General features: G+C 37.2%; 3 protein-coding genes across 6 annotated transcripts in view; 2 read left to right on the top strand and 1 right to left on the bottom strand.

Moving 5' to 3' along the window:
• LOC116011978 (ribulose-phosphate 3-epimerase, cytoplasmic isoform) overlaps window positions 1-3410 on the top strand; it is a 4907-nt gene extending 1497 nt beyond the window's left edge. For all 3 annotated transcript variants that reach the window (XM_031251430.1, XM_031251431.1, XM_031251429.1), the window contains exons 2-9: window positions 866-1050; window positions 1943-1947; window positions 2101-2163; window positions 2257-2363; window positions 2442-2539; window positions 2675-2767; window positions 2870-2911; window positions 3034-3410. In XM_031251430.1, the coding sequence (XP_031107290.1) occupies window positions 937-1050; window positions 1943-1947; window positions 2101-2163; window positions 2257-2363; window positions 2442-2539; window positions 2675-2767; window positions 2870-2911; window positions 3034-3198 (687 nt within the window). In that variant the 5' untranslated portion in view covers window positions 866-936 and the 3' untranslated portion in view covers window positions 3199-3410. The remainder of the gene's footprint in view (window positions 1-865; window positions 1051-1942; window positions 1948-2100; window positions 2164-2256; window positions 2364-2441; window positions 2540-2674; window positions 2768-2869; window positions 2912-3033) is intronic.
• Window positions 3411-3868: 458 nt separating this feature from the next.
• LOC116013556 (probable adenylate kinase 7, mitochondrial) lies at window positions 3869-5815 on the top strand. The gene is made up of 4 exons (XM_031253378.1): window positions 3869-4313; window positions 4501-4641; window positions 4936-5163; window positions 5401-5815. The coding sequence occupies exons 1-4, from the start codon at window positions 3975-3977 to the stop codon at window positions 5551-5553; spliced, it is 861 nt and encodes a 286-aa protein (XP_031109238.1). The 5' UTR covers window positions 3869-3974; the 3' UTR covers window positions 5554-5815.
• Window positions 5816-5968: 153 nt separating this feature from the next.
• Window positions 5969-11929, bottom strand: LOC116013555. 2 transcript variants are annotated; one of them, XM_031253376.1, is made up of 9 exons: window positions 11814-11929; window positions 10402-11185; window positions 8991-10147; window positions 8385-8631; window positions 7979-8203; window positions 7469-7642; window positions 7090-7290; window positions 6872-6985; window positions 5969-6744 (listed from the first exon to the last, which is right to left on the bottom strand). In XM_031253376.1, exons 2-9 carry the CDS (start codon window positions 11119-11121, stop codon window positions 6406-6408), a joined length of 3177 nt encoding a protein of 1058 aa, XP_031109236.1. In that variant the 5' UTR covers window positions 11122-11185; window positions 11814-11929; the 3' UTR covers window positions 5969-6405. The 2 variants fall into 2 exon arrangements, with proteins under 2 accessions (XP_031109236.1, XP_031109237.1); XM_031253377.1 differs by lacking the exon at window positions 11814-11929 and having other exon boundaries at window positions 10402-10841; window positions 10918-11015.
• Window positions 11930-12579: the final 650 nt, after the last annotated feature.

Consider the following 12579-nt stretch of genomic DNA (forward strand, 5'->3'; position numbering starts at 1 on the left):
TTTTTTTTTTTTTTTTTTTTTTTTTTTTTTTTTTTTTTGAAGATCAACCTGCAGCTTTGTTCTTTAAATGTTAATTTGTTATATTATATATATATATATATATTAACATCTAATGGTAGTCGGTAGATGTTACTCTGTTTATGTATTGCTATTGATTGTTAAATGTTGATAGTTAAATATTTATGCTATTACTTTGTTTATGTTTTGGTATTTGATTGTTAAATGTTGATAGTTAATTATTGATGAGATTACTTTGTTTATATCTTGCTATTGGTAGTTAGATATTTATGAGTTTATATAGGACGACAACTAAGAGGAGATTATGTTGAAGTCATGACTTGTTCCATATTATGTTTTATGCTATTATGTTTGTATTGTGGTTATTAATGAGTGTTCAAGACATTATTGTATTAAATTTGTGTTGGACTTTTGTATTGTGGACTTTTAGTTTTGTATTGTGTTTTAAACTTGTGTTAGATTTTTGTGTTATGAACTTCTGGTTTTGTGGTTATTAAACTTGTGTTGTTGGATGTTGTATTATGAACTTGGTTTTGTACTTATGATTGATTGTCATGTGATTCATAATCATAGATTTGTGGTGATATACTTATGTAATACTTTTGTATAATTGTATCAGTGTATATTTGTGTTAGGTATATTTTTTAAATTTTTTTATACCTATGCCTTATAGGCTCAAAGCATGAAGCCTTTTGAATTGCCTACATATTAAATAGGCTTTTAAAACGGCTTTAGGCGCCAGACCAATTGTAGGTTTAGGCTTGATTCTTCCGCTGCCGAGATTTTCTTGTATTTTCTATCCTAAGCTGATAAGCTCCCAATTTGACTCTCCAAACTACTCTCTCAGAACATTCTTCCTTGCTTTTCCATCTCCGCCGCCACACCGCGCTCAAAAAGTTTGATTCCTAAGCCGTGAGGATGGTGAAGGCCATAATCGCGCCGTCGATGCTATCATCGGACTTCGCCAATCTGGCCTCTGAAGCCGAAAAGATGATCCACTGCGGCGCCGATTGGCTCCATATGGACATCATGGTACTTCTCTACTCAATTTCTCTTACCTTATTTCAATAGTAGATCTTGCATTTTTTTCTTGTTCCCTCAATTGGTTGACTTAACTAAAAAATTACAATTTAACCTCAATTGCGTAGTTATTTAACTACAAATTTAATACTTCGTACCTTTCATTTCAAGTATATTGCCTTTTTTAGATGAGTAGAAGAATCTGAGGGGAAATAAAATTGGAGAAAATAAAATAGAGAAATTTGGAGCTCGTTAACTAACCGGAGAATTTGAGAATAAAAAACATAAAATATGTTTCTTAACACAGTTTTCAAAATAGTCCAGTTCAACGTTGCAAACCTTTTTAGTTTTCATGCCAGGGGTACTTAAAAAAATGTAAGTCATGATTTTTTCATTATTTGATCGGATAAAAAAGAAGCTTTGGGATTGGTAGAGACAAAAAAATAACTATATAAAGCAATAGAACCATCATAATATTTTTCAACTTTTCCGAAAGTAAGGGTGGCAATTTGATCATTTTATTTTTTTTCTTTCTTCAATGGAACATTGTGAAAACTGGAAGCATTTATCAGTTTTGATTTTTGAAACACTGTTTTCTAAATGAAAAACAGAATCATCTATTGTTTGTTTGACTATATATCTAATATCGCTATAACCACATTCTCATCATTATTTATATACATATTTATTCATTACTATGATTACATTCATATCCAAACTTGGCCTGGATATATTGGCTTGGATATGTGTGTGTGTGTGTGTTGGGTGTTCGCTACCATGTGCTGGTGTGATTGTGGAGTTATTCACTTTCACTTGATACATTTTGACATATTTTAGTTGCCGAGCTACTATCTGGTAAACTTTATATTCACACCATGCTGAAATCATGTTTGTTTCATTGCAGGATGGGTAGGTTGGATTTCTGCTCCGTCCTGAATGATGAACACATATCAATTATTTCAAGCAAACAAGTTCTCCAGATGTCTGTGGATGTGCATGATACCTTTTGTTTGTTATTCTCACTATAACTTAAATTGCTTGCATTTGTTTTTTCTTTTGCAGTCACTTTGTACCAAATCTTACAATTGGTGCTCCAGTAATTGAAAGCCTGAGAAAGCACACAAAGTACACTTTCATAGATGCCCTGATCTCATTTTATTGCTGAGCAGTTAATTAGTTGTTTACTGACATATACTATTGGATTCTAACGTAACGCAGGGCATATTTAGATTGCCACCTCATGGTCACAAATCCTCTTGACTATGTGGAACCATTAGGAAAAGCTGGTGCCTCGGGTTTTACTTTCCATGTTGAGGCATCAAGAGGTGGGATTCTTGGCATCTTTTGTACTCTGATTATTTTAGTTGTCTTTACTTCCTTTCAACTATAGCTACCCATTTCAGATAATTGGCAGGAACTTGTCCAAAGGATAAAGTCCAAGGGCATGAAACCTGGAGTTTCATTGAAGCCTGGTACGCCAATCGAAGAAGTCTATCCTCTGGTATTCATTCTTCCATTATTTCTTGAGTGTGCACTTCTACCAAGTTTACGCATTAAAAAATTGTCTGTTAATTTTCCTTGGAATACTATGCTGCAAATAAATGTGACAAAGTATACTTGTTTCTATTCTCCATAGCTTGAAGGTGAAAACTCTGTTGAATTGGTTCTGGTGATGACTGTTGAACCAGGGTTTGGGGGACAGAAGTTTATGCCTGAAATGATGCAAAAGGTGCAATGCTATTTCTTTTGTTTTTTATTTTTATTTTTTTGGAGGACTGTCCATTATCCTCCTTGTTGTATTCAGTATGTAACTTGAATATTTTGGTTTCAGGTACGCGAACTAAGAAAGAAATATCCATCCCTCGATATAGAGGTTTGTCCCTTGACCATGGCAAATTGCTATTAATAATGCAGTGTGGTTGTCTAAGAAAATGTTGCAGCAGCTCTGATCTATCCTTCTTGTCATGAGGTTAAAGTTGTTAATTGGTATCGCAGGTGGATGGTGGTTTAGGACCTTCAACCATTGAAATGGCTGCTTCAGCAGGAGCAAACTGCATCGTTGCAGGAAGTTCAGTGTTTGGAGCTCCAGACCCAGCGCATGTGATATCAGTACTGCGAAACAGTGTAGAGGGAGCTCAGAAAGGCAGCAGTAGTATCTGAGACAGGCAAGACCTCCCTGTTGCTATATTGTTTCCTCCGGGTTTTGTCAAGGAGTTGAATTCTTGTTGTACAAGGGAATAATAATAAAAACAAACTTTTTAGCACACTCCCGTGACATGCTTGTTATTGAGATTACATCAACAATTAGAAAGTCTGATAATGTATGGATGGATGTAATAAAAGTGAAGGGTACTTTTTGTTTTATGTTTTCAGTAGGCACCATAATTCTTGTATTTTTACTCGAGTTCTTGACGACTATCCTCCTCTTAGTTTTGGATCCCACCGACCGACCTGTATTCGATGCAAAATTGAATAATGGCCAATGATAGATAGGTGGGAGAGCTCAATCAAAATTTGATTTGGTGGGATTATAGGTACTTGATACTTGTGTTTTGATTACGGAGGGAGGGAGGGAGGGAGTATTTATTTACTTAACATTAACATTACCATTACCACTAGTGGTGTGGTGTGGTGTGTCTAAGTCTAGTGTGGAATAAACGGCGAGTGACTCGGACCAAAGCGATTAACCCACCATTTGGCAACGTACGTAGTGTTGATGTGGTTTTGGACCACACGCTCTCGAATTTGTTTCCGATAAAAGTAAAACAGCGGGACCCACATTCACCCAACACCTGGCAGCCACTCCCATAAAACCGTAAACTCCTTCTCATTTGTGTCTCTAAAACCTCCGCCCCCACACTCCTTGGAAACCCTCTTTTCTTTAGGCCGAGGCGGCTCTCCCTCGCTTCCTCTCTCTTGCCCTTGCTCCATCATCCATGGCCTTACTCAACCGCCTCAGACTCGCTGCGCGATTTTCGTGCCCAAGCAACCGGGCCTATGGATCTGCCGCCGCCGTTCAGCTCGATTACGATTTCGATTATTACGATAACGAAGACAACAACGCCGGAGGTTATTCCAACCGTACCCCCCGGATCATGGAGGATTCCGATGGATTGGTGCCGGTAAGAGGAGTTCAATGGGTGATCATAGGGGACCCGATGGCAAAGAGAAACGTCTATGCTCAGTGGCTCTCCAAGCTTCTCGATGTTCCCCACATTTCCATGGGCTCTCTCGTCCGTCAAGAACTCCACCCTCATTCTTCCCTTCACAACCAGGTCTATTTACTTTTACGAAAATCCAACTATTGAGTCGGAATTTTTATTTTATTTTCTCATTTTATTCTTTAAATCCTGCTGTTTGCTATATAACAGAAAGCATATATCATGTTGTTTCCTTTTTAGGCATTTACTATTACTATTATTTGCTTTTCTCTAAAAAAAGCAAGGGTTTCTTTTATTGCAGATAACAAGTGCTGTAAATGAGGGGAAGCTAGTTCCGGCAGAGGTAATTTTCAGGCTGTTGTCAAAGAGACTGGAGGAAGGGTACTGCAGGGGTGAAAATGGTTTCATTTTGGATGGGATCCCTCGAACCAAGGTTCAAGCGGTAAGTATTCTTCTACCTTCTGTCTTAATGATATCTATTAGCATCACAGTTGTATTTGAAATGATGTGGTAAGAAAGCTTGTAAATGGTTGTTATTGTGATTGTTTGACTACTCAATCAACCTCCAAAGTTGTTAATGACATAATAGTAGATTTACCATATATAGAAACACAGAATTTTAATTTTGGTGCATTCATGATATGTTTACAGATGCTCTTTTATAGGAAGGAATGATTTGATGTGAATACATTTGAACATCTTAAGTGATGTCCTGGTATTTTTTGTTTCCCTGCAGGAAATCCTGGACCAAGTTGTGGACATAGACCTGGTTCTGAATCTCAAGTGCCAAGAGGATTCCATGGTGAAGAAATGTGCAAGTAGTGGGGTCCATCCATGTCAAGAATTTCTCTGCATGACTACCTCTAAATTTGATCTTGGTCCACAGCCAGATGATGGTAATTTGAAGTTTACCAATTATTCAGACGGAGCGTGGAGGGAGAAATTGCGTGTATATGCTGAGCAGGTACCTTTCTGATGTTCCTGAATGGGGGATATGTATTTTTTTTAAAAAATAAAAAAGAGAAAAAAAATAGCTGGTATTATGCAGAGTACCTGTTATTTTGACAATTCATTTGGATTAAACACATTATTTCAGCATATTTGTGCTTAGTGCTTATCATATTCGGAGTAATTATCAATAGGGTGGTGGCTTTATCATAACAGCTGACTGTTTGTTTTGTTCTTGTTTTCCCTGTTTTAGAGCCAACCATTAGAAGAATACTACAGGAAACAGAGGAAGCTCTTGGATTTTCAAGTGTCTGGGGCACCAGGAGAAACATGGCAAGGCCTCCTGGCTGCTTTGCATCTGCAGCACATGAATGTTGTCAGTTCTTCACAGAAGTTGACTGCTTGAATCCAACTCAGTAATTAGTATAGGAATACTACCAGAGTGTATTATAGCTCAAAAATTTTGCGGGACAATACAATTTTGTTTTCATTTTTGTTTGCCAAGTGTGTACAAGTAGCAAAGAGCCAGAGTAGTAGAGAGACTAGTATTATTGAGAATGATGTATGTTCAACAGTTGTTTATGCTCCTTTCTCTTGGTGTTGATTTCATATTTTGATAATGATATGTGGAAATGTGAAAGGTGTAACATGAGTTGAGTTGGTCTTCCTCTCTCAGAATTAGAGCTGCTGATCTTTTACCCAGAGTCTTGATATTTTGCATAAAAAGATAGGAGTAATTTTACAGGAGAATACTATGTTATATACGTAGAGGACTGTCATTATTTACCAATCAGCATTCATAAATGAGCCAAGCCTCTCACTTTCCACACAAAATGCAAAATGCTTCTATTAACTAAAGAAAGAGAAGCCTTACTACATTAAAATCTAACTACATTTGCCTTCCGCTTACAAGGAGAAAGCCTATGGTTAATTCCTCTACTTATGTAGTAGCACCTTGAGCCCTCTACTACTAGAGTGAAGATGCAAATCAAATGGCTATGATCCATTTGCTTATTACTCAGCAGCACTTGTCCATACCTCCTGAAGGAGTTGATACCTGACAGAGTGACAGCATTATGATTCGCACTTCCTCTTGATATCCAACTGGGTTTTGCCAAAGACACTGTTTCGTTCGTGCAATCAGTTAAGATGAAACTCAAGGTGAGTCCAATTCATCATCACTCATACAAGATTTATTGAGAAGCCCTCTACCACTAGAGTGAAGATGCAAATCAAATTGCTATGATCCATTTGCTTATTACTCAGCACTTGTCCATACCTCCCGAAGGAGTTGATACCTCCTGACAGCATTATGATTCACACTTCCTCTTGATATCCAACTGGGTTTTGTCAAAGACACTGTTTTGTTCGTGCAATCAGTTAATATGAAACTCAAAGGTGAGTCCAATTCATCTAATTCATCATCACTCGTACAAGATTTATTGAGCAGTGAAGATTGAATACTTCTCAATTGAGAAAAACCAGTGACACCATCAAAGAAATCAGTAACCGAAGCTGCTGAAGGTGGCACATATTGGATTGGAGCAGCTGGGTAAGGTAAGTTCATCACAGTTTCTTCCTCAACCTCAAAGTGATCCTAAAATCAGAGAAACACATGAAATAAGACCTGAATGCTGGAAACATATTCACTAAAACTTCATGCAGTGATTTCCCAGAGGGAAAAGTAAGTTTAATCTTAAAAAAGAACCCCCAAAAATCATCACCTCTGAAGTGAGGTCTTCAAGGACAACATCAGGTATTGGGTCTGGGCAGAATTCATCAGGGACAAAAGCATCAAGAACCCTTCTTATTAATGGAGGACCAAACATAGGGCACACCTGCACATTTAAGAGTTTTTGACAGTATATTATAAGTCAGGATATTGGCATTCCTTGTGCAGAGAAAGCATCAACTTTAGAAGTTTCAAGGTTCATGGTCACACCTCTTTTCTGATTGCACTACTTAGTAGCATATCCTTTGGAAGCATCATGAGGTCACTCAATGCATTTAGAAGATGGAAAGGCTTAAAGGATGCACCGTTTTCTCTTCTGTCATTAATATCTTCTACATTATTCTCATCCTCAGGTAAGCAACCATCATTAATATCAAATAGATCAGTCAGCCATCTCAACCAATTCCCAACCTGTGATCAATACAAAAGATTATAAAATAGGACAAAAGATTGTTTCCAAATTGATCTCATTGGTTTAAGAAGATTTTCTTCCTTAAACAAAACCTGGTGGGGGTAGGGGGTGGGCTGGAACACGGCTCTATATCATGTCTACATTGTGCATAACATTGGTGGAAAATTTTTCACTCACCACATTTTTCATTTGTGCACCAGCCCCAAAGCTAGCTTTTCCAGTGGAAATTGGCAAAACCCTAGCATCACTAATAGGATCAGATACAGGATCTGCTGGGATCTCATCAGCAGACTCTCTAAGTATAGCATTGAACATAGCCACATCCAACCTAGCAACACATTGCTCCATGATCTGATTATTAAGAGGAAATTTCCACAAATTAACAGGTTTAACCGTTGTACATGTGAAAAAATGTGCACTAAGGGGTGGAATCATCATTCAAATAGATGATAAAATCAAACTACCAAAATGAGAACCTTGATTCATGTCATGCAGTAGGGTAAAATTGGTAGGTACAGTAATGACGCTATGCAAGCTTTGCTCTTTGTTTAATTGAATTATATATTTCCTCCTATGCATCTCGTGTCAGTATGTAGTAGTGCAAGATTACCCTTACAAACAAAAAGAAGCATGTTGACAAAACTAGAACATGTGCTTTATAGGAGGAGAAATTGAGCATATAGATACCAGTTTAGAAAGAAGATGCAGACATCCACACTCATTCCCTCCAGCTCGAACAGGACAAATCTTTTCACAGGCATCCCTGAAGGCCTTTTTCCAAAGCTCCAAAGAAAATTTCCCTTGCTCTTCATCACCTGAACTAGAAGTTCTTTGATAGATTTTGCTTATCTCAGACTCCATGCTTCTACTTAATGCCTTGGCAGAACCAGGCTGCATATGTAGAGTGAAAGTCTGGAAGAAGCAATATCATTCAGTTCTAATACTTGGGATTACTTTAGGTTCAAAGAAATGGCACTTTTAGAGTATATATGAATCCTTTGCAAAAACAATCACAAATAAAGTTGCATTGCTTATCTAAAAACCAATATTTCTGTCTGTGTGTGCCATGTGAGTGTTTAAGAGAGAGAAAGACCTGCCACCAAATAGACTCAACTATTCGAGAGAAGATCCAAGCTTCAACTTTTTCAAGCTCTCTGATAAATGTATGAGGGGCCTCCCATTCTTCATAACTCCCATGAAGGTCGCTTCCAAGACTCTTGCTGGGAAAGAACAGCCACTTAGGTGGAGATGACTTCTTTTTTATCTCGAACATGGTCTTTTCAAAGAATTCGCTTAAAGTAGCTCTCAGCATAACACAATTTGACAACCAGAATGTCAATCTGTCCTTAGAAATGAGAAAATCAGATCACTGTAAGGAAAACTTCTTTCCAGTGCATCCAGAATAAATTTCATGATCACAAGGCTTAAGACTGACAAGCTGTTCAATTCTAATGGCCTCAAAGGTTGCTAGATGGTATGAGTATCAGGAATTCTCTATATGATAAAAAGTTTTGAGTCCCTAATACACCTTGGGTCTCAGAAATAAGGAGTTTGTTATTTTAGAAGCAAACTCCTCTAGTAAAATTATTATTCAATGATTAAGAGAAAAAGTAAAAACAATTAGACAGTTTCATAGCACTTACGGGTTAGAGACTTGAGCTTAGTTAGAGAATGGAAAGAATAGTCATCAAAGCAGTACCTGGGAACATCATTTCCACATGCTTTTGAGACCAAAATCAATCCAGAGATGGCACTTCTAGCTGCACTTCCTCTCCTTAACACGGAATTTTCTTTACAGGCATGAAGATAAAACCTAGATAGGCGTCGAGCTGGAGCATGGACCTTATTTAAGGAACTTCCATGCTCTGCAACCACAGAGTACAAACCAACCTCAATAGCAGCAGCTTCTCTCAGCTCTCCTTCAAGCATCTGTACCCTTTCCTTCAACTTTTGGATTTTACTTTCCAGAACGATGTTCGTTGTTTCCATTGAATGAAACTTAGCACCATTCCCAGTGAAACCTCCAGTGCCACTCTGAGTGTTGTGTGAGACAAATTGATTACTTCCAGGAGATCCATTACCTCTATTTGATTTTCCCATAGACCGTACAGACTTCACATAATAAAATCTCTCATTGTTGGGGGCAATACTCTTTGTTCCTAAACTTTCTCTACAATAAGAAATTGCATTATTTTCTTCTAATGCTTGCTTTATGGTATCATCTTGCAAAGAAATATTTACTGGCTCATCATCTGAGCCTTTCCCTTCCTCTATTATGACTTCTTCATCATTAACCCAGTTTAATATTACTAGTTCTTGTGCAATTTCTTGATGATCCTCTCTGTTTCTACCCACAGCTAAACCATTACTGTCAACATCAGTTCTTGCAGCCTCCTGTGTAAGTTTTACACAGGGGGTGGGCATGTTCTCATCAATCTCTGCATTGATGATATCGCCAACAGAGTTCAAGAGGCTTGTATTATAATCTATGTTTACATGTGAAACTGAATAGGCTTCATCAGCTGGGTAGGTGCTATATGGGCTTATATTAGTACTTTGTTCACTAGGTTTTTGACTCCTATTATCACCATTGATCACTTCAACCTCAAAACCCTTCGCTTGATCTTCGTGGCTGGATTTCACATCAGTATTCTTAATGTCTTCCATCGCATTATCCTTCTTATAAGGAGTTGCAGATTGAATAGTGCTGTGGGTTACAACTTTCCTTGAGATCCATGCTAGATCAGATGACAAATCTTTTGACTGGGAGCAAGATGAGCTCATTCTCAAACTCACAAGTGGGGATATTTGCTCTTCTTCTTTAGCGGGGATATTTTTCACAACCTCAGATCCATTCTACAACAATTTGCCAATTAATTTTCTATCAGATTATGTTAATGGGGTTTGTGAAAAGAGATAACACAACCACATATAGTACGTGATACATTTAGTATAAAGTAATGCATATGTCGTCACACATCAAGGTTTGGTATACATCAAGAATCTAGTGAACACTAAGTGCTGCAAATGCAGCATTGCCATGCTTTTGAAAACAAAAAGAAATAACAGCATGAGCAGAAAAATAATGAAACAAAAAGCAAGCAATGTACCTCCTTCTGGGGTGAACTGCAGTTTGATTCAGCAGCAGAATAAGTAAATGGCAATGATGAGTGTGAGGAGACATCATCATCTGTGAAAGAGGCAGTCTCAGCTTCCTCTGCATATTCTTCACTCATCAATGTAGAAACAGATTCAGTAACATTCCTGTCCAATGATGCTTCTCTCATTAAGCCATCCCTTAACAATGACCTCATCTGAACCTTCTCAACTGGCTGAATTTTAAGGAAGATCAAAGGTTGTGCAGTGTTCCTATAGCTCCGCTTGCAGTTAATGGGGGCAGTTATGCTCATTCTTGCTTTTATAATCCCATAAACTGCCAGATCTACAGTGGCAGTTCCTAACAGCTGACCCTTTGCCATCTTATCATGTCGTGGTTCATATAAACTGAAGTGGATGCAATTTTTCTGGAAGGTATCCACATCCCGTCCTCCTTTAACAGAAATTTCCCTTGTTAGTATGACTGGAAGTCTAAAAGACTCGTTGAATTCAATTCTTCCATCACTCACACCAGAGCCAATTCCTAGTGATGGGACAACTTGATTAGTGGAACCTGCGTTGTTCCTCTCGCCATGTTCCCATTGAATGAAAACAGCTTTGAGTGTCCTCAGTGAGTGAGAGGGAGGCCAAGGCTTAATCTCGTGAATGTGGATTAGATAATCAGCCTGAATTGAGGGGCTCCTATGAGTTTTGGCCCTCAGTCCTAGAACCATTGTTGAACAGATAAAACAGAAAAAATCTCCCTTCCTCCGCCTTTCTTTCTTGTAAGGGCTGGACCTGTTTTCACAATTAAGCAGAAGAGATTAGGCAAATTTATTCTCACTTTCTTAAGTGCAACTAACATGATCAAATCATCATCATGATCAAGTAAAAAGGACAGGACAGTAGCCCGGCTGGCATTTTAAATTTGAATTCCCAATATTAATTGCTTGACATAGAACTCATGTTTTTTGCAATAATTCATGGGGCCTTGCCTTAATTTCCAGCTCCCAGCAATTGCGCATGCTTTTTTTTACCAAGAGTGAAGCCACTCACTCACTCGATCGATCTTTTGCAATACATATATAATCCCAGACATTAATTAATAATAATAACAACAACAAGAATTTTATTTAATTCACGAAATGGAAAGCAAAAAAAGTTTAACAGTTCAACTTTTAGCAAGGAAATTATGGTAAAACAGAGGAGTTAGAGCAAAAGAGAGAGCAACGATATGATAAACAGCAGATAGATCCAGAAACCAGCACTGGAAGGAACAATTATATCCGTTAATGACCAACCAACAAACCAGCTACATACATCACAATCCCAATACATATATGCAGGAGGCGCAATGTGAAAACTTCAGACAAGACATTAAAGAACATTATACATACTATCTTAATTAAGAATTTAAGATACTTACCGGAGACGTAGCTGAGCTAGCTTTCAGTCGTAACTTACGAACATGCGCATTAAGAGAGAGAGAGAGAGAGAGAGAGAGATGGAGACTGGAGAGGGAGAATCTGAGTGAACCAACAGATCACTGGACATATATAAAAAGCACAAAAATGGTGGGAATTTGGATAAAGTAAATTTTTTTAATTAATGCACAGAAAATAATAAGGCCCGCTAAGTCATGATATGGAGTACGTAGGTACATTTTAAAAGCGCCAACTGAACTTTTTTATAAGTTAATAATATTTAATTAATTAATGCCAAGAACAGCATGAGCGTGACAGTGTTTGGATTCCGATTCCAGTCCAGGCAGTAAAATCCAAATATATATAATTATAATAAACCCTTTTTACGCCCACGAGACCATGTATTATGTATAGTACAGTCCTTTATGCTTTTGGTGTGGCCATAAGTTTTTTTTTTTTTTGGTAAGCTAAGGTAAAAAGTCACTTTCTACAACAAACTAACCTACCAACCTATTCCAAACAAAATTATATCATGGTTAGTTGTTGCACCTGACGTCTTGCAACAAATCTTAACTGTATTATTAGTGTTATTGAAGTTACGTTGCATCTTATGAAGCAGCATATATATATATATATATATATATATATATATATATATATATATATATATATATATATATATATATATATATATATATATATATATATATATATATATATATATATATATATATATATATATATATATATATATATATATATATATAT

This window comes from Ipomoea triloba, chromosome 3 (genome assembly GCF_003576645.1).
Source record: "Ipomoea triloba cultivar NCNSP0323 chromosome 3, ASM357664v1".
NCBI classification, from domain to species: domain Eukaryota; kingdom Viridiplantae; phylum Streptophyta; class Magnoliopsida; order Solanales; family Convolvulaceae; genus Ipomoea; species Ipomoea triloba.